Raw genomic sequence first — 25,742 nt, 5'->3', positions numbered from 1 at the left:
GGGATGTTACCCCTGGACCTACCCCAGGTAGGGCCCTGCGTGGGCTTATAGGGACAGGTTGTGCACATCCCCAGTCTTAGGTTTCACCCTTGTGTCCCTTTCCTCAGTGCTGCATCTTGGTGGTGGGTGGCTGAGGGGTGGTACTGGAAGGTGCAGAGGGGGCATCAAGGCGAATGCAGCTGTGGACTTAAGGAGAAGACTGGCCCAAATCTTCAGATCGACTTCTTAACCCAGCTGGGCTTTCAGCAACCTCAGGCCATTGGGCCAATTTCTACAGCCAGCAGTGCTTGCTAAGGAAGCCCGGCTAGCTCAGTCGGTAGAGCATGAGACTCTTAATCTCAGGGTCGTGGGTTCGAGCCCCACGTTGGGCGGTTGCTTTTCTTTTGTATGCTTACTACCTTGGAGTCCTGAAATAGCCCGGAGTTTATATCCCCAGAGTCTGGGGGGCATATGTCCCAAGTGTCTTGGTGTCACTGCTCTGTTCTCAGTTGGGAGTCCCTTTGTAACTCCGGACAGGTGAAATATTTTGCGGCAGGGAGCGAGTTTAGTGAAGTGACCGAAGGGCCGACCCCGAAGCGGCGCACCTGTGGTAGCAGCTGTTGCGTGGAGCCTGGACGACATCGGATTGGTGGCGGTTGAGGGGACACAGGGGACTCCACTTTGTGTAACTGGGAGAGTCCCGGGAGCTGGGCTCTTCCGTGACCTTGAACTTCCCGCTAGGCGGATCTGAAACTCTGCTGTGGGCTGGGCTGCCCCAGGACACCCGGGGCTTTAAGGAGCAATAGAGAACCCTCTCCCGGTGGCTCGTTGGTCTAGGGGTATGATTCTCGCTTAGGGTGCGAGAGGTCCCGGGTTCAAATCCCGGACGAGCCCTCCTCTACGAGGTCCCGTTTTTAGGATGCAGATGATCTGAATCCCGGAGCATTCCTTCAAAGGCCCAGGTCGTTTTCTGACAGTTAGACTTTTACTGGTGCTCCTGGGACCTGCAGGAGGGCGCCCAGGCAGGGGCTCATGTCAGTAATACCAGCTACTTTGGAAGCTGAGATAGGAGGATCACAAAATCTGAGGTCAATTTGGGCAATTTAGTGAAACCCTGTATCAAGAGAAAAAATAAAAAAGGCTGGGTGGGGGTGCAGCTTAGTGGTAGAGTACCCTAGTTTAATTCCCAGTACTGAAAAAAAAATTGTTAACATCTTTAAGGAAACCACAAAAGAAAGCACTCTCAGAGAGTCTCAAAGTTTTCATTGACATGAATGGGTGGGATTATTGGGAACAATCCTCTTGCTAAAAACAATAAAAAATGCTGGATATTAAAAAAATTAAAAGGCTGTCTCTCCCTCTGGAGATAGCCAGCATTCTTCCTTAAATATGTATCTACTTTCAAAAAAAAAAAAAAGAAAAGAAAAAGAAAGAAAGAAAGAAAAAGAAGAAAAGGAAAAAAAAAAAAACACCTGGCTATATCTTTGAAAAAAATTAAAAAACAAAAACAACAACAACAACAAAAAAAAAAACCAAAGCCTTAACAGTGGTCCAGGACCTGCTCCAGGTGGCCGGGGTCACCTTGAAAAGATGAGTGTCCTGGAAAAGATGAGTGTCCACAGAAATACACTCCATTAGGATCTGGCCACCAGCTTTTTCTGGAAAGTGTCTGGCCTGGGGAAAGGGGTGTCCTAAAGCGTTGGGTCCCTCAAGTGTCTCTCTAGGACTTATGCAGAACATAATCACATCTCAGGCTCACCTCCACTGCACTGCCCCAATGGATTCCAGGGGAGAATTCCTTGCCCAGCATGTTTCTCTGGGGTTTGATCCTTAGCTAAACCACCACCCTCACCATACCCCATCCACCCCCAACCCCCCCCCCCCCCCAAAAAAAAGGAGAGAAAACAAATGTGTAAGAACCAACCTGGTAAAAATATTGTAGGGCACTTGAAAGTATACCTTAATATAATATATAAGTATACCTTAAGATCCATAATATAAGACTGTCTGTCTTCAAGACAACTGGTATTGTTAAGTAGAAGTTTTGTCAATACTGATTCCCAAACCTTTTTCCTCCCCCTTTTTCCCTTGACACGATATAGCTTTACTTTAATTATCCTTAATGTGGTGCTGAGGATTGAACCTAGCACCTTCCACGTGCTAGGCAAGTGCTCTGCCATTGAGCCACAGCCCCAGCTCCCAACCATTCCTGATTGTGACACAGTCTTGCTAAATCGCTGAGGCTGGCTTATGAACTGCGATCTTCTTGCCCTGGAATCCCTGATTCTGAGCCACCAAACCGGGACATTTTTTTTTTTTTTTCAATAATCTGTAAAGACAGATGTGGCTCACCATCGCCAGCCTCTAGTTGTTTTGTCACCTGTTCTTTTGTCTCAGAGTGACCCGTAGAACCGGTCAGCTCAGGGATCGCTCGTCGTTCTTCCATCTTCCAGGCCCGGACAGGAAAAAGAGGGCCCCAATGAACCAGCTAGTGCTCAGCTTTACCTTCAGCCACCCGAGCTTCTTTTTTCTCCCGCCTTCTGCTGAAACGCAAAGGATTTTAAGTGGTGAGCTGCTGCTCCCTAGATCTCGTCCATAGGAAAGGGAAGCGCGCTCCAACAAGAAGCCAGGGTCCTGGTCCTCTTAAGGACGCTCCCCAGCCTCGCAGGCGCGTGGGTTCTAAATCGCCAAGGCTGACTCTTCCCCAGGGTCAGAAATGTTAATGATATTGGGGTGATGCGAGGAGTGGTCCCTCTGAGGTGCCCAAAAGTTCCTTGAGGCACGCGATCTCGAGAAGCTCCAGATTCTGCTCGGTTTTCACCACTGGATAAATTACAAGCTACCGAGAGTAAGAAGGGCAGGTTTCCAGCAGATTTTCAGGAGTCGTGCCCACGATGTCGAGGAGATCGCTTTGGGCAACCGCAAGGGAAAGGGCTTTTGTCTGCAGCTCCGCAGCCCCTCGAGCGCGGGTGCCTCAACAGCAAGGTCCGAGGTGAACCTTCGGCACTCCCCCGCCCGGTGTCCCGGGTCAAGCTCTGGGTGTGGCGTCCAGCCTGGGGCTGCGCGCACCCCGCGGCTGAGAAGGCGCCGACATTGGCCTGTGCTGGAGGCTCAGGGGATCCGGTGGGGTCGCCTCCCTATTTCTGTTCCGCCCGTCCTTCCTAGCGGGGCGCGCTGCTGGGTCTAGGTCAAGCGCTGGACCTGGGGAGCACCGCCTGAGGGCAGCCTAAGGGCCAATGTCCACCGACCAAGCCGGCAGAGACTCTCATTGCTCGCCGGCTCGTCATCCGAAGGAAAATCCAATGGGCTCGGGAGCCTGGGAGGCCCTCGACAGCGAGTGTCCAGCGGGTGTCCGTAGAGCGGGTGTCCATCGGGTGTCCGTAGGGTGGAGGAGCGAAACGCACCCAGGGAGAGGAGAGCGCGGTCTGCAGCGGAGCTCAGCGGGCGCCCGGCTTCATGTCAAGTTCTCTACTGCATCCTTGGCGACTTGATTTGAGGCTAGAATGTTGTAGGGACTCAGCCAGGTGTTTTTCAATAAACATCCAATCCTGAGCCATTTTAACCACCGGTATGGGTTACTCCTTTCAATATACTCTGAAGATCCTCACCCAGCTGCCCCAGTGGCCTAATGGATAAGGCACTGGCCTCCTAAGCCAGGGATTGTGGGTTCGAGTCCCACCTGGGGTAGTCCAGTTCCTGGTTCCTTTAATGGACCGCTGAAGTTTTGATTTACAAAAACAGGTGAAGGATATTATGGAGTGAAAAAGCAGATAAACCTCCCTTTGAAAAGGACCATTAGAAAGGGAAATCTTTAATCTGAAAATAAACGCAAGGAAAGAATAAAAAGCGATGTTCCAATCACAACAATGGCAAGAAAGCAAGCTGGGGCAAAAGCATTCAGAAAATAGTAAAAATTGCTGTCAGTTGTAGGTCCCACTGCTACTGTGCAGACTAAGGCAGGAAGGCCAACCTGGGGGCTTAGGGTTTAGTTTCCTGATTGGGATGTTTCACTGAAGGAGTGGGGTGAAGAGCTGGGTAACTTTTGTTTCATTAACATTGTTCAGCCTCAGAAAGGAGCGTCAGTGCATCTTGGTTGACTTGGGTGACCCGCAAGCAGTAACTCCAGAGTCCCAGCTCTTTGTAAATGTTTGCTGTGAAAGGCTCTCAAACCTCCCTGCCAGATGACTGGAGTGGAGATAAGACTCCAGCCCCTGGAAAAGGAGGCCAAAGGTGGTCAATATCTGTGGAAAGCAGGTGTTGTTCCTGGGACTTTATAGTTTCTGTGGGGTGGGAAGGAACTTCCCTGGGGGAGTCTTGGTGGCAGTCCAGGATTTGGGGCCTAGCAAATTCTGTCCTGATTGGCATGTGACTTAGTGAGCACTCTGGTGTGAGAAAGCCAGGAGTCCTCCCTGAAAGAGGCTCCTGAGGCTCTAGGAAGGGGGTTACAGAGTCTAGGACCAAATTTAGACCAGGTGCCTCTGGGCCACCCTCCCTTGCCCTAAACAGGGCAGGGTGGTTCTTGGAATAGGGGAAAGAATTACCAACCCTAAAAGGAGGGTTAGCGCAGCTTGTGGTTGGGTGAAGCCACCTGCTAGGTTCACCTGGAGGCCTGGAGCTCAAGGTGGGAAGGAATGGAAAGGACAAGCAGCGATGGCTGCTGACCTGGAACCTGCCCCTTTCTTTCTACACCCCTCATTAGGCAAGTGCTATACCACTGAGCCCCCTCCCCCTTTCTGCTTTCTTTTGGGGAGGTACCAGGGATTGAACTCAGGGGCACTAAACCCCTAAGCCATATTTTGTATTTTATTTAGAGACAGGGTCTCACTGAGTTGCTTAGCACCTTCCTGTTGCTGAGGCTGGCTTTGAATTCACAGTCCTCTTGCCTCAGCCTCCGAAGCTGCTGGGATTACAGGCATGTGCCACCATCCTTGGCCCCATAGCTACTTCTTTTGATATCATTTTCCTTTTCAGTTTGAAGATCTTCAGTTATTTCCTCTGGCCAATGACTTTCAGTCTTGCCATGATCATTTTGACATGTTTTTCCAGATTATAGTTAGGCAGACTATACATGTCAGGCTACAGTTTGGCTCAGTCAGTATTCAGTCTAGCCCTCCTTCCTTCTCTGCTTTTCCTGTGGAGCCTTACAAGCTAACTATGTGCTTTTCCAGGTTCCCTTGTAGCTAATGACACAACATGACATCCTTTTTCAAGGAATGACATTTAGAAACCAAGATCTGGGTGTTGAGGGTATTCATTGATGTTGAGTTGTCTTTCAGTATAGGTTTTTCCAAGTTCTCTGAACAACTTTCAAAACAGCTTACTAGTTTATCTCTCTGTGCTAAGTTCCTTCTCCAACTCCTTTGCTCAGCCTTGCTGATGAGCTAATGCTAGTGGATTGTGGTTCTGAATTTGGGTTCATGGAGCTTCCTTCCCATATCCATTCTTCAGACCTGATTGGGGAGGCCCTATCCTCACCCACTTAGTTCTGGTGATAATGGACTGTATTTTCGCATGGAATATGTATGTGTTGATCAGCTTTCCACCTCTAGAGTAAATACCTGAGATAGTCAACTTACAAGGAGAAAAGGCTCACAGCTTTGGAGTTGATGATGTATATTGGCTGTGATGAGGGAGCACATCATGGCAGCAGTGTGTGGACTGGATTTATGACCCAGGAGGACCAGAATATCCCACTCTCCCATTCAAAATGGTTGATTCAGGATTGGTCACATGACCCAAGAAGAGATGATTACAGCATTACCTGAGATTAATAGGTCAACGTTGGTAGAGAGAAGTTCTACGTGCCCTGTGATTGTTAGTCTAGGAGGATGTAAATTTGGAACAGCTATCTTGCTGCCACGTGGAGAGAGTCTACAGAATGAAATAGAGCAGAAGAAAACAAAGTGGAGAGAGAGAGAAAAACGCAGGGTTTTGGTGTCATTATTCAGGTCCCTGAATTTAGCCCTTCCTGAAACACAAAGGCTTTCTAAGAAGAAGACACTGTACTTTACAATTACGTTAACCAGTAGATTCCATTTCTCCTAAGGCTGATATGGGTTGGTTTTCTATCACTTGCAAATAATGCCTTTGCTATTCTCCCCACTTTATCTTTCATAATTAATTTTATGGGTTTGTTTTGTGGCCAATTCTGGAGACAGGATAGACAGAACTTGATGTCTAACAGTTTGTGTCTGATGAAGATGTGAAAGCTCATTAAAACCCTGAGGTTTTAGTCTTGAGTTATTGGGAGCCACCACAGAAGATTAGTCAGAGGAACACATGGTTTTCAGAAGACATTACTTAAAGGATTTGACTGCTACTTCTGACTCAAGGGGTGTGTGTGTGTGTGTGTGTGTGTGTGTGTGTGTGTCTTGATACTGAGACTTGAACCCAAGAATGTTTAGCCATTAAGCCACATTTCCAGCCCTTTTTAGATTTTATTTTGAGACAACAACTTGCCGTTGCTTAGGTCCTCACTAAGTTGCTGAGGCTAGTCCTGAACTTGTGATCTTCCTGCCTCAGCCTCCTGCGTAGCTGGGATTACAGGAGTATGCCAATGCACCACAGCAGGTATATGGTTTTTATGACTGACTCTTTAGTGTGTCAATCCAGGAATTTATGACGTATAAGATCAAATGTCTTACGGACATCTTACAGTCAGATCTTGCCTTCAAAACAACTGTAGAGGAAAGTTTGTGAAGATTGATACCTATTGGAATCAATAATTCTCATTTCTTCATTGGAGTCCATGTTCCACCAATTTATAAATAGACCCAACAGTGATTCCCATTTCTCATTTATCCCAATTTAAGATATAGAAGAAAAGACTTATCATATGACCCCTTATAAAAATGACTATTGACATATGAAGATAAGTATATGGCACTATTCCCAAATGGTACGTATTTAGTGGAGAGTAAAGGATGCATATATGATTTAATATCTGCAGTCTCTGCTTAGTGACTGGGTCCTAGCCCATCACATTGATGAGGTTAGGAGTTATGAGATGTTCAACAAAAATTATCTCATTGAGTCATCCCAACTCTATGAGGTGAATATTGTCTCTCCACTCTACAGGTGGTGAGATTTTTTAATACAGAATGAAATAGGTGAAGTCACATGTGGTGGTGCATACCTGTGATCCCAGAGACTCAGGCGCTAAAACAGGAGGATCACAAGTTTGAGGCCAGCTTCACCAACTTAGAGGGGCCCTGTCTCAAAAAATAAAAAAGGGCTGGGGATGTGGCTCAGTGGTTAATTGCCCCTAGGTTAAATACTCAGTACCCCTCCTTAAAAGAATGAGATAGGTGGGCTCTCAGGGAGAAAGGAAGAAACTTTTATCAGATGAAGATGGGATCTATGAGCATGACCAGCCATGCTTGTGTCTTCAGTTAGCTGAACAAAACCCGAGCATGTGCTTGTACCAGATCAAGCAGGACAAAAACATAATCTGTTTAAATGTCACCAGATTCAAAGAGCTACACAGTGTTCCTGTGCTGACTTATAGCTGGACTGCTTAACCAGGGAGAAACCACCTGAACCCCCAATATGAAGTGGTCAACAGGGGATTGATCTTCAGGAACGCTTGCCTGGGAACCTGCACTTTGCATCCTGGGAAAGCCCCATGTGGAGTCAGGGAGCACAGTGCTGGGCTGGATGCTCATTTCCTCTAAGAGGCGAGGGGGCATCTGTTCCCTGCCTTTGGCATGTGTATAACTTTGCTTAGCTAAACTTGAATACATCTTTGCTTGCCTTGCTTTTGACACATCCTGAGATTCTTTTCTGTGGTATAAGTCAAGAATCTGTCTCAGCCAAGTTGAGGTCCCACTGCCTCCTGGAAGGGACCTCCTTGAACCCCTGTGCAAGTAGAGGCTGGTTGCCCAATGGCATGTAATAACTGGTAATGATGGATCTGGAAATTGCACACAGGTCTATGAAAATACAAAAGATATTCTTTTAATCTCACGGTACATTTCCCAATAAGGACACCATCCCAGCTTGAGTGGGAGATACAATACAGAACTGTGAGTTTTCTTTAGCAGAAGGGTTTCCTCCAAGATTGCATCATTTTCAACGTTGCCAACTACAAGGCAGAAATTACACAATGCAGGTGACACGTCTTTATTGATGGTGTTGGGCCACCAAGAGCCCAAGAGGAGAAAGGACAATTACTCTCCACTTGTCTCTAACAAGGCTCTTAGGGAATATGGCCCTAGTGGCCATGGAAGTTCCTGTAAAGCACTTACCCTGTGACTCTCCTGCATGTCCTTCTTGCAGTGGGGCTGAGTGCAGGCACTCCAGCAGCTTCTTCATGCAAACTTAGCCTGAAAACCCCAAGGACAAGTCCCCCTCCCTCAAACCAGTAACTTCTGTCCAGGTCTGAAAAAACAAAGCAAGACCAGGACATCTGGTGACCGTGAGGACAACCATTCTTTCTGGGTAAGAGTCAGATTAGTGGGCCTTCAACAATAATTGCTTGTCAGCAGTGAAGCCTCACAGGACACTCCTCAGTTTTCTTCTTTCCTTCCCCTCTGTCCCTCCCTCTTTAATCCTGTCTCCTTCCTTCCTTTTTCACTAGGGGGGATTGAACCCAGAGGTACTCTACCACTAAGCTAAACTCTCAGCCCTATTTATTTCTTGTTTTAAGACAGGGTTTTGCTAAGTTGTTGAGGTTGCCCTTGAACTTGTGATCCTCCTGACTCAGCCTCTGGACCGAGTCACTAGGATTCCAGGTGTGTGCCACTGTTCTTGGCCACTTCTTTAAAAAAGTGGAGCCATAAAAATAGCCCTGAGATCATTGGCAGTACCTTATAATCACCCATCATGATCAATATCTGTCTGTTGTTTTTTTTTTCTGAGATCCTGACTGGGGAATAGAAATGGGCTATTTATGCCCATACCTCTGCGTCATTTCCACTTAAAATTTACAAGTCAGATTCAGGACATCAGTGGAAATAGCCAAGAAAGCCTGATTCAGACCTCTTTAAAGTGCTCTGTAAATGTGAGTTCAGAAAGAAGCAGCAATATTATCATTATTACTCTGGCAGCAGTTATCAACTGCTCCTGATCTAATCCTCAGAGCACATGTCAGGAATGTTCAAATATCAGAAGATAAAATGGAGTTCTTTTCTCTAAGGCAACAGCACTAATGATATTGATGACACTAATACTCAATGCTAAAAGCTTGGTACATGACATTCTCTAGGAAACCACTTTACATCTTCTCTAGAACTCATTATAAATACTAGAAATTCTATTAATATTCTTCTATCTGTAGTATTTTATCTCACTTCTTAGAAATAAAAGGTGTTGGTAGAAAGTTCAAACAGTACAAATGCTTCACAACAAATCTACGGTCACAACCCCCTGGTGTCCTTCCAGAGATGCTGTCCACTGATCCACAAGGAAATTATTTCATTATTCTAACAAAGGAATAGAGGCCCAAAGAGAGTGGTCACTGGAGAAAACCCAGGGAGCAAAACTCTAATGTCTTACTTAGGTTCCATACTCTCTTCCTGCAATCTTTCTGTGTTTTTTTTTTTTTTTAAGTTGTGGATGGACCTTTATTTTATTTATTATGTGTGGTGCTGAGCATCGAATCCAGTGCCTTTCATATGCCAGGCAAGTGCTGCACCACTGAGCCCCAGCCCCAGCCCTGCAATCTTCTTAATTGCCTCATCTTAACTACCACGTCCCAAGCTTTGGGATTTATCCATCTTTGTCTCCAGGTCAAGGTTTCCAGCCCCATGAGAGGCACAAACCAGAGCGTCTCCGAGTTCCTCCTCCTGGGACTCTCCAGGCAGCCCCAGCAGCAGAGGCTCCTCTTCCTGCTCTTCCTGATCATGTACCTGGCCACCGTCCTGGGAAACCTGCTCATCATCCTGGACATCAGCACGGACTCCCGCCTGCACACCCCCATGTACTTCTTCCTCAGCAACCTGTCCCTTGTGGACATCTGCTTCTCCTCCACCACTGTCCCCAAGATGCTGGCCAATCACATCCTAGGGATGCAGACCATCTCCTTCTCTGGGTGTCTCTCACAGATGTATTTTGTTTTCATGTTTGTGGACATGGACAATTTCCTCCTGGCCGTGATGGCCTATGACCACTTTGTTGCTGTATGCCACCCCTTACATTACACAACCAAGATGACTCATCGGCTCTGTGCTCTGCTGGTGGCTGGATCTTGGGTCATCGCCAACCTGAACGTCCTCTTGCATACTCTGCTGATGGCCCGGCTCTCGTTCTGTGCAGACAATGCCATCCCCCACTTCTTCTGTGATGTGACTCCCCTCCTGAGACTCTCCTGCTCAGACACACACCTCAATGAGCTGATGATTCTCACTGAGGGCGCCCTGATCATGATCACCCCGTTTGTGTGCATCCTGGCTTCCTACATCCACATCACCTGTGCTGTGCTGAGAGTCCCCTCCACAAGGGGGAGGTGGAAAGCCTTCTCCACCTGCAGCTCCCACCTGGCTGTGGTCTCCCTCTTCTATGGCACCATCATCGCTGTGTATTTCAACCCCTCCTCCTCCCACTCAGCTGAGAAAGACACTGCAGCCACCGTGCTGTACACAGTGGTGACCCCCATGCTGAACCCTTTCATCTACAGCCTGAGGAACAGGGACTTGAAAGGGGCTCTAAGAAAAGCGGTGGGCTGTAGGACATTTTCTTTGTGACGAGAGAATCAAGAATGAATCTCATTCCAAGCAACTTTGCTCTTTACCACTTGAGTGTGATGCAGCGGTGGTTTGACGCCCAAGCCAAGCTTTTCCTTTTTAGATGGCTATTTGGAACGTCATGCTACATGTGCATTTGAAATCTGAAATCACTCAGGAAGCTTTTACAGTATCCCAAACCCAAAACTGTGCCAATCAACCAGAATCTCTGGGATGGGGCCCAACAGTGAGATTAAAAAAAAAAAAAAAAAATCTCTTGTGATTCTAGAATGCAGGCGGAGTGGAGGGTCTACCTCAGGGTCCTTGATTTGTCCTCTATAATAGTCAATCAGAAAGGTTGGTCACAGAAACGGTCACAGGATTAGTTCTGAGATGTAGACCAAATACCGCGGAGTGAACTATTAGGACTAAAGGGAGTGATAGCGTTTTGGATGAGACTTAGAGGCCTGATTTGGGGCATGGCTTGAGCTTCAAGGGGTGCAGAAACATGCTTGGGAACCCCAGGCAGCGTCCTGATTGGCTGTCTGACCTTAGAGGCGGGTTTAGCTGTGTGTTCAGGAACCTGCTGAATGGCCGCCCGACCTTAGTTAGGGGTGCTGTGTTGTGTTTGATGTCGGGGAAATAAGCCGATGTTTATTGCTCCCTCTGCGCAGCCCTACAGCCCCGCTCTCCTCTCTAAGTAGCAACTGCAACCCGCGCCTTCAAGAACTAAGTCAAATGGCACCTGCTCCCCTGTGAAGCCCCCTGACTACCCTCTTTCGGTTCTCCCAGCTCAAGTATTCTTTGACTTATTCTGTCTCCTCCACAAGGGCTTTCTGTGGATTCCCATTCCCTCAGGCCCAAATGCATCTCCCGCGCCCGTGGTATCTCCAAGTGTTGGCGCAGCTCCTAGACCAAGGACAATGATCATCTTCAGTTGAAAAACAAAAACAAACGAATGAGTATTGTCGACTTTTTTTTTTTTTTTTTTTTTATTGTGGTGGAACCTAGCGTCTAGCATGTGCTAGGCAGGTGCTCCACCACTGAGCTACACCGCCAGCCCTTTTTATTTTTAGACAGGGGTTGGTGAGTTGGCCAGGCTAGCCTCAAGCTTGCAATCCTCCACCCTTAACCTGAGCGGTTGGGCTACAGGCACGAGGCACTGTGCTTAGCCTGCCTTAACTTTTTATTTATTTATTTATTTTTAATATTTATTTTTCAGTTTTCAGTAGACACAACATCCTTATTTTATTTTTACTTGGTGCTGAGGATCGAACCCAGCGCCCCGTGCATGCCAGGCGAGCGCGTTACCGCTTGAGCCACATCCCCAGCCCCCTGCCTTAACTTTTAAAATGGACATTCTTTAAAAGTTTTTAAACTCTCCTCATTGAAAATAGAATTTTTGATATTTGAAAGGTAATACTCACTGGCAGTGGCTGGACTCCCAGTACTTGGGAGGCTAGAGGCAGTAGAATCATTTGAGCCCAGGAGCATTCTAGGCTAGCATGGGAATACTAGCAAGACCCCTTGTCAAAAATGGAAAGAGTAGAGACGAGAGGAAAAGAAAAAGGAGAAGAGAGAGTGAAAGGAGAGGGATGGGGAGGGAGGGAGGGAGGAGGGAACAGAGGAAAGGAGGAAGCAAACACACACTGAAACAACAAAGTCATAACATGAATTTAAATTAAACTGGCTCCTATTGCTCAAAGAATACTGAAGTTCTATACTGGGAATATAGTTGAAGGAAGCCGAATGCAATTTATCCACATAATTTTGGGCTTTTATTCTCCACTTCCTTCTTCCTTCCTCAGTAAAGCTTTAGGAATGTGATTTTGGTGGACATGGTATTCCCTCGCTTGGACACATTGTAACCTCTCCATTCCCAAGGGAACAATTTCATCTGTTTCTGGAATATCATGATGCTGCTGCATGCTTCCTTGTATGAGATCTCTGTGTTCCTATTTGCCTCAGGAAGCCTGAGTGACCTATTTCTTCAGCTTGGAGCAAAAATAAACATCACCATCCTTTCTTGCTTGTTCTTTATTTCTGCCCAACCTCACTTGCCATTACTGGCAGGGAACCAGTGCCTCCCTCTTGGAATTAAAGCACCCAGAACTCAGTCAAGGGAGTCAAGAGCACTGCTTTATCCCACCAGGGGGAGAGAGAAAGTCCAGTAGGAAAGGGGGAGGGAGGGGGAGAGAAAGGAACACACTATGAATGAGAGAACACTGGAAATTGAGTGCACCTACTGGTTTGGTCTGATGAGCTGGTAGCACATAAGGCAGCTCCTGAAGCTAGATCTTGTTGGGTCTGCTGTGTCCTGTCCACTGCAGTGTTGATGTCCATGACCTACATTCCTAGGAGCCCACACAAGACCCACTTAAGGTTCAGGTTACTGCTATCTGCATTCAAATTCCCTTTATCCTCTATTAATAACTGAGTAGGGGCCATGGTGGATACACCCACCCATGGTGGATAACCCCACTGGGTCTCGGCAGCTTTCCCCATGAGTGCTAACTTCAGGGTTGCCTTTCTTCCTTTGCAACCTCCTCTGTGTTTTTGGGGTCTCTTTATGTGGAACAGACATCTATCAAACTTTTTTCCCCTGCGATAAATCTATATCTATAAAATAGAATTCAAATAGGTATCTATGAAGATTGGAAGATTCAGAGACCTTGTTTTCCTCTTGATTCATTCATTTATTTGTAAACTCTAATAACTAACATTCAGTTATGTGTTCATAGCTTTTACCTTTTGAGTTACTGTTGGTTTTGGACTGCATAGGAATCCATGAATGTTATACACTCACTCTGGGTTTGATCTTCTCGTGGTGGAAGATCTTTGTCCTCTGTCATCTTTTTTTTTCCCTCTGAAAGCACACTTTGTTTAGTGACAGTATTCCTAGCTCTACCTCATTTTGGCTTGTGTTGCTTCTTAGACTTTCTGAAAGAGATTACTTGGATGAAAGGTTCTTTCCTGCTGAATCAGGATCTTCTTTTCAAAAAAGCTTTCAGGGGCTGGGGTTGTAGCTCAGTGGTAGAGTGCTTGCCTTGCATGCGTGAGGCCCTGGGTTCAATCCTCAGTACCACATAAAAATTTTTTAAAAAAGAATAAAAATAAAGATTAAAAAAAAAAGCTTTCAGTGCATGAGAATACACCGTACTCCTAGAAAGAGCAGTCTGTAATGGGCGCCTCTGTTCCCTACTACAAACAAAAAAAACCCCATAACACTTTGTGAGTGTAAATTGCTACATGCTTGGTGGGAGACAGTTCTCCAGGTTCTCTGGCTGTTCTGTATGTTTTGTGAACAGAGGCAACAGTTGCTTTTAGATGTTCTCTTTAAGGATGTTTGTGCAGTGAGTAGAGTGTGGCGGAGCCTCTAAGCTGCTCGATCTTTTCCACTCTAATTCCAGATATATTACTTGCTTTTCCCCAAAGAGGCAAGGCTATTTTGTGGGCTCATCTATTTCCCTTTGCCTAGAATACCCTCCCCCATTTTTCTCCCTTCCTCATCTCCCCTGTATGGAAATCTCCCTTTCAAGTTTAAGACTCCACTCAAGTCCTTTCTTAACCTTCTGCGCTTACCCCCAGTGGGGACAGTTACCCTTTGCTTTTTGCTAACGAGGAGCCCTGAAAAATGCTCCTGGGCGGATGCCTTGGGCAACGCTATTATGTGTGTTGGATCTTGAACATCCACAAAGGCTCATGTGGGGAAGGCATGATTCAGCAGATGGCGCTGTTGGACAGTGGTAAAATCTTTAGGGGAGGGCCTCATAGAAGGAAGTTTGGTCACCAGGGGCATGTCCTTGAAGAAAATATTGGGATCCTGGCCTCTTCTTCTCTATTTCTCTTCCCAGATACCACAGAGTGACAGGCTTTGCTCTGCCACATGCTCCCTGTCCTATAGGCTGAAAGCAGCAAGACAAAAAGACCATGGATCTGAATCCATGAGCCAACATAAATATTTTCTCCTTTTAGTTGATTTTATCAGGTATTTTGTTACAGTGCCAGAAAGCTGACTAGTATAGCAAAAAAAAAAAAAAAAAAAAAAAAACTCTTTTTGGGCTGGAGTTGTAGCTCAGTGATAAAGCGCTTGCCTAACACATGTGAGGCACTGAGTTTGATCCTCAGAGCCACATATTAATAAATAAATAATAAGGATATTGTGTTCATCTACAACTAAAAATATTTTAAAAAGCTATTTTCATGAAAGACTTTCTTCCTAGATGCTAGGATTTTTAGTGGTAGATGATTCTCAGCTTTCAGACTAATCTGGATATCATCTTGCAAAATCTAAGCTCACAACTTCCTTCCCAGGTAGATCAATGCCAAGGTTCAATTGCCAGTTTTCAACACCCCAGCTGAACAACTCCACAGTGCCCCACTCACCCCACTGAGCCGGTGTTGACCAGGGGTTTCCATTACAAGTAAAGAGTAAACTATGAGACATCCGAAAGGCATCTACTCCAGAAGCCTGAAGTTTGTAAACTATAGTGTGCCGTGTTATTACAGAGACAGCCTGTCAGGGTTAGGCTGCCCTTTATCTCAAACATGTTCAAAGACTAAGCCCATCTAAGTCATGTGTTCTTACTATTCCCATTTTCCAAGTGGAGAAGATATGGTGTCAGTAATCTTCCTCCAAAGGTGTACAGACATAGGAAACAAGAATTGCAAAAAAACAGGAATACACCCATGACTGAATGAAGAAAGGGGATAAACAACTAATTTGCACATCAGTGGGCACAGACTCACATCACCCAAGTAATGAGGCTTGAAGTCCCAAGGGGTTTCATACAGATTTGTCTATATCTTATGAATTCATTTCTAATATCTTTAGTTTTTGACCAAAGAATTACATCTAAATTTTTTTTTTGATACTGGGGATTGAACTCAGGGGCACTTGACCTCTGAGCCACATCCCCAGCCCTATTTTGTATTTTCTTTAGGGACAGGGTCTCACTGCGTTGCTTAGTGCCTTGCTTTTGCTGAGGCTGTCTCAGCTTCCTGAGCCACTGGGATTACAGGCGTGTGCCACCACTACCGTGCCCGGCTACCTCTAAACTTTGATGATAATCTTTGTCATCATTGTTGGGTCCAAAGGGGCTGAGAAAGTAGGTGGCACAATTATTCTCTGCTTGTCTCTAACAAGACTCTTTGGGAATCTGGTCCCAGTGGCCAAGAGGCTCCTGTAAATGCTTGCCCTGAGATTGCCCCACACAGCATTCCTGCAGGAAAGACTAAGTCCACGAATATCTGCTCCTCACTCATTCAGGACCTGCTGACATTTCCAAGACCCCAGTCTCTACAAAACAGAGCAGCACTAGCCAGTCATGTCAAGGTAAAGAGAAACAGGTAGCCATAGTTTCAAGCTCCCTGGTAAGGTTGCAGTAGTGGAGACATAAATATTTGTTTAAAGACATGGACTTCTTTCAGGAACCTCATTTGTCACATCTGACAGAAAAAGGAAGTAGTAGAGTCGTCCTGACTTCATTGGCTGTCACTTGAGAGAAACTCATTAATAACAAGCCATTTCTTTTGCTTCTTTATGAGCTACGAAGGGTGGCGGACAGAGAATGAGAAATGTAAGCAAAGACACACGGTCTGAGATTCTGTGCTTTTTTGGCGTTAAATATACAAAACAAGGGGATGGGGCTGTAGCTCAGTGGTAAAGTGCTTGCCTAGAACCTGTGATGCACTGGTTTCGATCCTCAGCACTGCATAAAAATAAATAAAGAAAGGTATTGTGAAAAAAAATTCTTTAAAAACTATTCAAAACAAGAATCAGCAAGTCAAATAGGAAGAGCATTGGAGTGGAGTGTTGGAAACTGTACATGCTGGGTGGGGTTCACCCTATTTTAGCAACTCTGAACAGATTTGCAAATGTGGGCCTGCCTGGAAACTGATCACATCCTAAACATCCTTATGTAGGTTTTGAATTTGCTGTTGTCTCTTTATCTGGGTTCAGACCATGAGAGGCACAAACCAGAGCGTCTCCGAGTTCCTCCTCCTGGGACTCTCCAGGCAGCCCCAGCAGCAGCGGCTCCTCTTCCTGCTCCTCCTGATCATGTACCTGGCCACCGTCCTGGGAAACCTGCTCATCATCCTGGCCATCAGCACGGACTCCCGCCTGCACACCCCCATGTACTTCTTCCTCAGCAACCTGTCCCTTGTGGACATCTGCTTCTCCTCCACCACTGTCCCCAAGATGCTGGCCAATCATATCCTAGGGACGCAGACCATCTCCTTCTCTGGGTGCCTCACACAGATGTATTTTCTCTTTGGACTTACTGACATGGACAATTTCCTCCTGGCCGTGATGGCCTATGACCGCTTTGTTGCTGTATGCCACCCCTTACATTACACAACCAAGATGACTCATCGGCTCTGTGTCCTGCTGGTGGCAGGATCTTGGGTCATCGCCAACCTGAATGCTCTGCTGCACACTCTGCTGATGGCCCGGCTCTCGTTCTGTGCAGACAATGCCATCCCCCACTTCTTCTGTGACGTGACTCCCCTCCTGAGACTCTCCTGCTCAGACACACACCTCAATGAACTGATGATTCTCACTGAGGGCGCCCTGATCATGATCACCCCGTTTGTGTGCATCCTGGCTTCCTACATCCACATCACCTGTGCTGTGCTGAGAGTCCCCTCCACAAGGGGGAGGTGGAAAGCCTTCTCCACCTGCAGCTCCCACCTGGCTGTGGTCTCCCTCTTCTATGGCACCATCATCGCTGTGTATTTCAACCCCTCCTCCTCCCACTCAGCTGAGAAAGACACTGCAGCCACTGTGCTGTACACAGTGGTGACCCCCATGCTGAACCCTTTCATCTACAGCCTGAGGAACAGGGACTTGAAAGGGGCTCTAAGAAAAGCGGTGGGCGGGAGGATAGGGTCTTACTGATGAAAGCACCATGGAGCTATCTATCATTCCCAGGCCCAAAGATCTTTGTCAACTCATCAAAATGTAGTGATCTATTTCTCAAAGTTTTTTCAAAGAATTTAGTATAATACACTCAGTGAGTTCTGATTTAACTTCAACACTGCTATCCTACATAGGTAAAGATATTTGTTTCTAATTCCTGTGCTTTAAATGCTTTTACAGAAAAGTCAAGCATTTCCTTGCTAAATGCTGTCCCTCTGACAATCTACACAGTACACACATATTTTTTTTTTACTCCCTTTTGAAAATGCTCTCAGAAGTGACAACACTGGTTTTCAGTCCTGGCTGCATGTTAGTAACACCTGAGGAGCTTTGAAAATATCTATTTGATGCTTAGCCAAACTTCAGCCAGTTAAATTAGAATCTCTGGGTGAGTCCTGGTGATAGTGTTTTCCTTCCAGTTCCCCAGAGATTCTAACATGGTTTTTGAGTTGATCATCATGCTGCTGTGGATGTCTCTTAGGATTGCTTGCGAGAAAGAGTGAGTCCGGAAACCCTCAAGGTGAGGTCTGATGTGTGTGAACCCAACAGAGGTAAAAAATAGAGCCCCTAGAAGTTCTCTGTGGGGCAAAACACTGTGTTGAAAGGCTGGTAGTTTGGCCATAGTCACAATCGTGGTTCTCACTTAGAATCTGAAGCCACCTCACAATAGTGTCTCATCCTCCAATTTGACCATCTTACTCAGTGGGGGCATATTTAGCAAAATATACACCTTTGATTCAAGGGGAAAAGCATCATTTGCTGTTTTGCCCATCCAGGATGTCTTCCTTTCCATGGAGCAAACCCTCCCTGGACCTCCAGGACCCAAGCCACTGTCTCCTGTTCTTTGAAGCCTTTGCCAGTTCTCCTGGGCTGAGACTTTCATTCCCTTTTCCAACTCCCCAAGAAAACTACTCTTTGAGTTACTGTACATGTGAGGCCATCTTGTCTGCTATGGCTCCTTCCTCTTCCCTTTCCTGCTTCATCTTCAAGTTCCTCTCAAAGATGTAATCTTAGGACTCAGACACACTGTGCACCATGGGTGCCCCATGCAACGCGTGGCTCCAACACAAATCACACATGCGACCTATTTTTAGTGAATAGATGAATGAACAAACACCATCTTTCAATTTGACATACTTAAGTGAGCAAGAGGCTTTAAAATTATATGTGGCAATTGAAATATGATATTTTCACATTGTAAAATATTTCAGAAAGCTTAAGGAAGAAAATTAAAGTAACTTGTAAAATACCGTTAAAAGCACATGAAAATAATTTTCACTTAAGTTGACTTCAAGTTGGCTACAAATTGTCTACTGTCTTGCATTCTGATTTTTTACCACTGATCACTTCCCAAGTCATCTAACACCTTAATAATGTGATGTGTATGGTTGTCTGGTATTTCATAAGGTGGATTGTATTATAACTTGTTTGGCTAATTCCCAACTTGGAGCAGATTCAATTCCCCACAAGTGTAAATTACACTGCAGCAAACATCAGGCTTACAGAACTCTGCATCTATTAACATTTCCTTCCTTCCGAATACTGGGAATTGAACCCAGGAGTACTTTATTGCTGAATACAACCCCAATCCTTTTTATTTTTTACCTTGAGACAAGATCTCTCCATATGTTGCCCCGGCTGACCTTGAACTTGCAATCCCCCTGCCTCAGGCTTCTGAATAGTTGGGATTACAGGAATCTGGTTCCTTTACTATTTCCATAGATAACTGGTGTGATCCACTTCAACAGCAGGGGAGGAAATTGGGTCACATTCCTGTTATTTCCATGAAATCACACTGGCCTTTATTATCACAGAGTCCTGTTTCTTCCTCTTGTTGACAGAGGATCTCAGTTACCCAATGGTGTCAGCCATGTCCAAAGTTCACAAATGTCATATATTCATTCTCTTGTGCATATACTGCCTTTGTCTTTTTAGTCCATTCTCTGCTGGAATTCTAATATTTCATAATAAAGTCTCTACCTGGGCTGTCGTGGTTTGGGTTTGCCCGGCATTCTCCTACATCTTCCATCTAATGTTGCTAGATTGTGTGAATTGAGAAATTGGTCTTTTCCCAGGGTGTGGGGGTTAATGTATCTACTTCTATTAGAGGGGTAAAATTGGAGTCCAGACCCTTTTCTGAAAATAAGATTCCTCTACCTTGGGAAACAAAGCACATCCAAACCACACATAACACCATCTTTCACAGTACTGCTGGCTGGGAATCCCGACATGGAGCAGGGCCTCTGCTCTACAGCTGGTGGCTCTGGTTCTTTTACCCTGAAGAGGCATGAAAAGGCACCATGGGGCTGGTGCCCACCAAACCCAGGCACCTGGAAGGTCCCAGGAGTCCTCCCCACTCCACTGCTCTGGGTCCTTTAGGTATCTGCCCTTTCTAGTTAGGACAGGTCATGGAGGTATTCTGGACTCCTATTTTCTGTTTTTCCAGAATAGTTCTGAAGGAACTGAAGGCCCAATGTCCAATCTGGATATCCTTAAAAGGGTGAAATTGGCCAGGAGCTGGCAGTGCATGAACCCAGGTTGTTGGGCTCTTCTTGGAGTAAGGGCTCCTCTTGTTCTCTTGCTTCCTCTCTTACCACATGAGCTCTTCTTTGTGTGCTGTGCCTCACTCTTCCACATTCTCATCTCTTATTCTGATGTGTGTGTGTGTGTGTGTGCATGTATATTATGCATGTGTGTGTATGTGCACGCGTATTATGTGTGTGTGTGCGCGCGCGTGCATGCATGTATTTTGCTCTTATCTATGGGTTTTGCTCCTTCAGCTGTGAGTCAGCCTGGAGAAAGTTGCAAGCCTCTGGATTTACATGTACAGCCCAAACTCCACTGATCATGACTTGGCAGCCCTCAGTCCAAGTCCAAGTTTCCCCGGTCCAATCATCAATCCCCACTGGGGAGGGTGTGAGGGAGTATAAATCAGGCTTCTGGAGTCCATGCCTCTGAAGACCTGTAGATTAGGCTGGGAAGTCATCTCAAGAGAAGTTTACTCCAGGAGCATTGTTATGGTGTGGATATGAAATGAACCCCAAAGACTCATATGCTGAAGGTTTGGTTCCCAGTGCAGCAATGAACAGAGGTGGGACTTTTGGGAAGTGGTTGGATCATGAGGGCTCTAGCTTCATCAGCGGATTAATCCATTAGGGGATTAAATCTGAATGGATTATTAGGAGGCAATGGACACTTTAGAAGGTTGGGCCATGCGTTGGAAGAAGTAGGTCATTGGTGGCATGCCCTGGAAGTGTATTTCATATCTTTAGCCCCTTCTTCTCTTTCTCTCTCTGCTTCCTGGTGCCATGAGCGGAACAGCTTTCTTCTGCCCCATGCCCTTCCACCACCATGTTCTGCCTCATCTCAGGCTCAAAGCATTGAAGTCAACCAACCATGGACTGAAACCTCTGAAACCAGGAGATAAAACAAACCTTTCCTTCTTTTAGCTGTTTATGTCAGGTATTTTGGTCAGTGAGGAAAAGCTGATTAACACAAGCCTGGGGTTCCTCAATTATAGCATGCTATGCTCTCCTGATAATCTCCCCCAAATACAAAAAGGTTACCCTTTATCCCAAATGCTTTGAAGAACCAAGCCCAATTCTGTAATGCTACCCCTCCCACTCCTTCAAGTCGCTTATCTGCAAATGTGTCACCAACGTTACATAGTAAAGAACCAGATATGAAAAAAATTTAAAAGGGCATTTAATTCAGACAACATTGCAAAATCTTATTCAAGATAAGAAAATAAGTAGAAAAATCTATTAATTATGGACTCTTCAGCAAGATGATGAAATTTGAGGTCCCAGGGAATTTTTTTCCACCCAGATTGCTTTATCAAGTTTCAGGAGTTAGATGGTACATTTTGTCACTGTTTCTGGTCCACAGACGCCAGGAAGTAGATGGGCAATTACTTTCTGTTTGTCTCTAATGAGACTCTCAGGGAGTCTAATCCCAGTGGCCATGGATGCTACTGTAAATACCTGTCTGGTTTCCCCAGATAGACTCCCTGCATGGAGGGATAAGCCTATGAATATTTGCTCCTCATTCACCCAGAACCTGCCTGTATTTCTCAGTCTTTCTAATTCTTAGAATAAAGAGAAACATTGACCAGCAACTCCAAGGTGACTTATGGGATAGCAATTGCTTTGACCCCTCTAGGTACTAGCCTAACAGGGAAGATGTTAATATTTCTTTACTAATGAATGATGTTCTCTGAGGCCTCCCTTGCTAAATGTTCCATTTAGGAAGAAATAGCAAGGACCACGTGTCCATTGGCTGGAACTTGAGGTAAACACTGTAACAATCAGCTGTTTTTCTTGTCCCTGTGAGCTACCAACCTGTGGGGGAAAGCCTGGGAACATTAACAGAGACCAACCTAAAAGCAGAGAAGGGCTGTGAATGTTGTTTTTGTTATATTTTGTAAAACAAAAGGAAGAGTCCAGTGGGAGCAGCACCATGTAGGACTGAGAGTTGGAAGCTCAAGGTGTAGAAACAAGATCTGGAATCAGCAATTCTAATACAGGTTTCCTTAACATGACCAAGGCTGGAGCATGACTTGTTATATCTAACCCTCAGCTTCTGTTTCTGACCTGTTTCTCTTCTCTGCAGCTGGGCTCAGACCATGAGAGTCTCAAACCAGTCGAGCGTCTCTGAGTTCCTCCTCCTGGGACTCTCCAGGCAGCCCCAGCAGCAGCGGCTCCTCTTCCTGCTCTTCCTGATCATGTACCTGGCCACCGTCCTGGGAAACCTGCTCATCATCCTGGCCATCAGCACGGACTCCCGCCTGCACACCCCCATGTACTTCTTTCTCAGCAACCTGTCCCTTGTGGACATCTGCTTCTCCTCCACCACTGTGCCCAAGATGCTGGCCAATCACATCCTAGGGACGCAGACCATCTCCTTCTCTGGGTGCCTCACACAGATATATTTTCTTTGTGTGTTTGCTGACATGGACAATTTCCTCCTGGCCGTGATGGCCTATGACCGCTTTGTTGCTGTATGCCACCCCTTACATTACACAACCAAGATGACCCATCGGCTCTGTGTCCTGCTGGTGGTCGGATCTTGGGTCATCGCCAACCTGAATGCTCTGCTGCACACTCTGCTGATGGCCAGGCTCTCGTTCTGTGCAGACAATGCCATCCCCCACTTCTTCTGTGATGTGACTCCCCTCCTGAGACTCTCCTGCTCAGACACACACCTCAATGAACTGACAATTCTTTTTGAAGCAGGGCTATTAATGATAGCTCCATTTATTTGCATCCTGGTGTCATATATTCTTATTGTTTACGCTGTGCTGAGAGTCCCCTCCACAAGGGGAATGTGGAAAGCCTTCTCTACCTGCAGCTCCCACTTGGCTGTAGTTTTTCTCTTCTATGGCACCATCATATCTTTGTATTTCATCCCTTCCTCCTCCCACTCAGCTGAGAAAGACCCTGCAGCTGCTGTGATGTACACAGTGGTGACCCCCATGTTGAACCCTTTCATCTACAGCCTGAGGAACAGAGACTTGAAAGGGGCCCTTAAAAAAGTGGTTACCATGAAACTTTTATCTACTCAAAAATAAGAACTTCAGGCTGCTCTCTTCCTCTCCTTTTCTTCCCCTTTGGGCACCCCCCCCCCAATAAATCTCTTGGTTGAAAAAAAAAATAAGAGCTTCAAAAATCATGGAGGGAACAAACTTGTTAAGAAAATCCTTTCCATTTTTTTCTACTGTGGGAAACTTAGTGTTTGTCTTTTGTAAGTGAAACATCAACTGTCTTGGAAGAATAAAAGCCTTGATTTAGACTTTTTTCTTTTTTTTTCAATACTGGATGAAATCCAGGGCCTCATGAGTGCTCAGCAAGTGCTCTACCATGGAACTAGAGCCCCAGCCCTTCTTATTTTTTGAGACAGGGTCTTTCTAAGTTTCTGAGGCTGGATTTGAACTCTTCATCTTCCTGCCTCAGCCTCCCAAGCTGTTGGGATTAGGCGTGCACCATCATGCCCAGCTTCAGTAGTTATTTCTTTAAATATTTCCCCCCTCCTTCTAGTACTCCTATGCGTATTTGGTGCATTTAATGTTGTCTTCATTTCTTTGAGGTTCTGTTCATTTTTCTCTGTTCTTCATCTTGCATAATCTTTAATTACTTCACCTTCAAGTTTGCTAATTCTTCCTTCCATCAGTTTATTATGGTTTGGATGTGGAATGTCCCCCAAAGGCTCATATGTTGAGGGTTTGGTCCCCAGCTCATGACACTATTAGGAGGTGGTAGAGACTGTAGGTGGGCCTAGCTAGAGAAAGCAGGTAACTGGGAACACACCTGGGAAGAGTTTATTTTGTCCTAGGCCCCTTTCTTTTCTCTCCCTCTGCTGGCTGCCATGAGGTGAGCAACTCTGCGCCACCATGTGCTCCCTACCACGATGTTCTGTCTTACCACAAGCCCACAGCAATGGGACCAGACAACTATGAACTGAAGCCAATGAAACTGAGCCAAAATAAACCTTTCCTCCTTTAACGTGATTTTTTTCAGGTATTTTGTCACAGTGATGGAAAACCATCCAATACATAGTCCAAATCTGTCGAGCCCTGTATTGAATTTTTAATTTATTATACTTTCCACCTCCAGAATTTCCATTTGGCTCTTTTTTTCACCTTTTCTATTTCCTTATCCCCTATTTCATGTGGTATTGTCATTGTACTTTTATTTACTTATTTAATCACACATCACACTACCCTTTAGTTTTGTGAACATTTTAATAATTATCACTTTGAAATATTTTTGGTAAATCTGATACCAGGTCACTCTCACAGGCAATTTCTGGTCCTGCTCTTTTGGTGTGTGGGTCATAATCTTCTGGGGTGTTTGTTTGTTGGCATATTTTCTACTTTTTTTTTTTTGTTGTTGTTGGAACTAGACATTTTAAAAGATATGTTGTAGCATCTCTGGGTACTTCTCCCTTCTCCTCAGGGATTTGTTCTTGTTATTTGCTTGTTTATTTATTTAGCAACAGCTAGGTTATTTTATGAAATCTAATCCTCCAACCTCTAAATTGACAGCACTGAGCCTCTGATGTTACTCCTCATGGAAGTGCAAGTTTGGGCATGCCAATCACCCTGGGATGACCTAGAGTTGGGTGGGGCTCTCTTACATTCTTGATGACCACACTAGTTGTTAAATGCAGTAATTTACAGATAATTGCACTACTATTTTAATAGAGCATAAATTCCTCTACAAAAGAGTTTAACCAAATTAGACTCCTTTAAAGGAATAGTTTCTGTGGTCTTTTTTGATATTTGTTCTAACCCTGGGGAAGGCTCCTCCCAGCTATCTTATTCTCTAGCTTTCCTTGGCAAACTAGCTAGCCTATACAGTCTGGGCTGTACCATTAGATCCAAGAATGTCCTCCCAATTCTTTCAACAAAACCTCCACTGCTCTTGAGAGTGCCCTTAGGTTTAAACTTCATGCACTGTTGTAAATTAAGATAGTTTCTTTGGAAAGAGATTAGGAGCTGTTTATGACCTGTTTTTCCTTCCAGTCAAAAATCTCCAAGTCAGAACTCTGGAGCTGGAGGTGGGAACAATGACAAGATGCTTTCTGAGTGACACTCCCTCTGGGCACTGAGAATTTGGTGGGTAGAGAGAGATGCAGCAGCCTGGGGTCTTCTTAGTTTGCCTCTCATTGCTTGAAACCCAGTCCCTTGATCCAAAGGAAGGGCCTTTGGGGCTACAGTATTCTCAGCATGCCATGTGCCTGTGGGAGTTGAGTGGAAGGAGGGAACTGTTTACTGTGCTCCCCAGGGACTTAGCAGCAGGCAGCTGGGGGCAGGAGGAGGAATGCTATAGTGCAGAGCTCATTCTGAGAATGAAACCCTCTAGCTTGGAGATGGCAGGAGAGATTGTCCTGCTTTGTTAGATGCTGCGGCTCAAGATGGAGTTTCTGACTCCCGAAGCTGTTAATGTAGACGGCTGGAATGGTCTTGGTTCAATACCAGTCTCACCTTTCTCATTGAATTTTCATAGTTTTTTTTGGATAGATGTTTTCTTTTGCTGCTGTTTGCCACTAGGACCATTTTCAGAGGCTATGGCTGCTTTTTAAGCTAATTTGCACCAATTTCACTGGGTAGTGGGCCAGCAGAGCTCCTCACACGTCAGGCTGTCAACCTCCCATTCATTCTCAACATTTATAAATAATAT

General features: G+C 45.6%; 3 protein-coding genes and 3 non-coding genes across 8 annotated transcripts in view; all 6 read left to right on the top strand.

Moving 5' to 3' along the window:
- LOC114096933 (olfactory receptor 1F1) overlaps positions 1-11,589 on the top strand; it is a 23,519-nt gene extending 11,930 nt beyond the window's left edge. For both annotated transcript variants that reach the window (XM_071605484.1, XM_071605483.1), the window contains exon 2: positions 9,708-11,589. In XM_071605484.1, the coding sequence (XP_071461585.1) occupies positions 9,726-10,661 (936 nt within the window). In that variant the 5' untranslated portion in view covers positions 9,708-9,725 and the 3' untranslated portion in view covers positions 10,662-11,589. The remainder of the gene's footprint in view (positions 1-9,707) is intronic.
- The window catches only part of LOC139701323 (olfactory receptor 1f45-like), a 35,284-nt gene extending 11,934 nt beyond the window's left edge, over positions 1-23,350 (top strand). For both annotated transcript variants that reach the window (XM_071605485.1, XM_071605486.1), the window contains exon 2: positions 22,174-23,350. In XM_071605485.1, coding sequence (XP_071461586.1) covers positions 22,187-23,131 — 945 coding nt within the window. In that variant the 5' untranslated portion in view covers positions 22,174-22,186 and the 3' untranslated portion in view covers positions 23,132-23,350. The remainder of the gene's footprint in view (positions 1-22,173) is intronic.
- Trnak-cuu (transfer RNA lysine (anticodon CUU)) lies at positions 299-371 on the top strand. The gene has a single exon. It is a non-coding gene; the product is annotated as a tRNA-Lys (tRNA).
- Positions 802-873, top strand: Trnap-agg (transfer RNA proline (anticodon AGG)). The gene has a single exon. It is a non-coding gene; the product is annotated as a tRNA-Pro (tRNA).
- On the top strand, positions 3,594-3,666 carry Trnar-ccu (transfer RNA arginine (anticodon CCU)). The gene has a single exon. It is a non-coding gene; the product is annotated as a tRNA-Arg (tRNA).
- LOC114084262 (olfactory receptor 1F1-like) lies at positions 16,606-17,541 on the top strand. Its single transcript, XM_027925398.3, has one exon. The coding sequence runs from the start codon at positions 16,606-16,608 to the stop codon at positions 17,539-17,541; it is 936 nt and encodes a 311-aa protein (XP_027781199.3).
- Positions 23,351-25,742: the final 2,392 nt, after the last annotated feature.

The sequence above is a fragment of the Marmota flaviventris genome, chromosome 19 (genome assembly GCF_047511675.1).
Source record: "Marmota flaviventris isolate mMarFla1 chromosome 19, mMarFla1.hap1, whole genome shotgun sequence".
NCBI lineage: Eukaryota > Metazoa > Chordata > Mammalia > Rodentia > Sciuridae > Marmota > Marmota flaviventris.
Note: the sequence above shows the minus strand (reverse complement) of the source record. Positions and strands in the feature narration are given on the sequence as shown.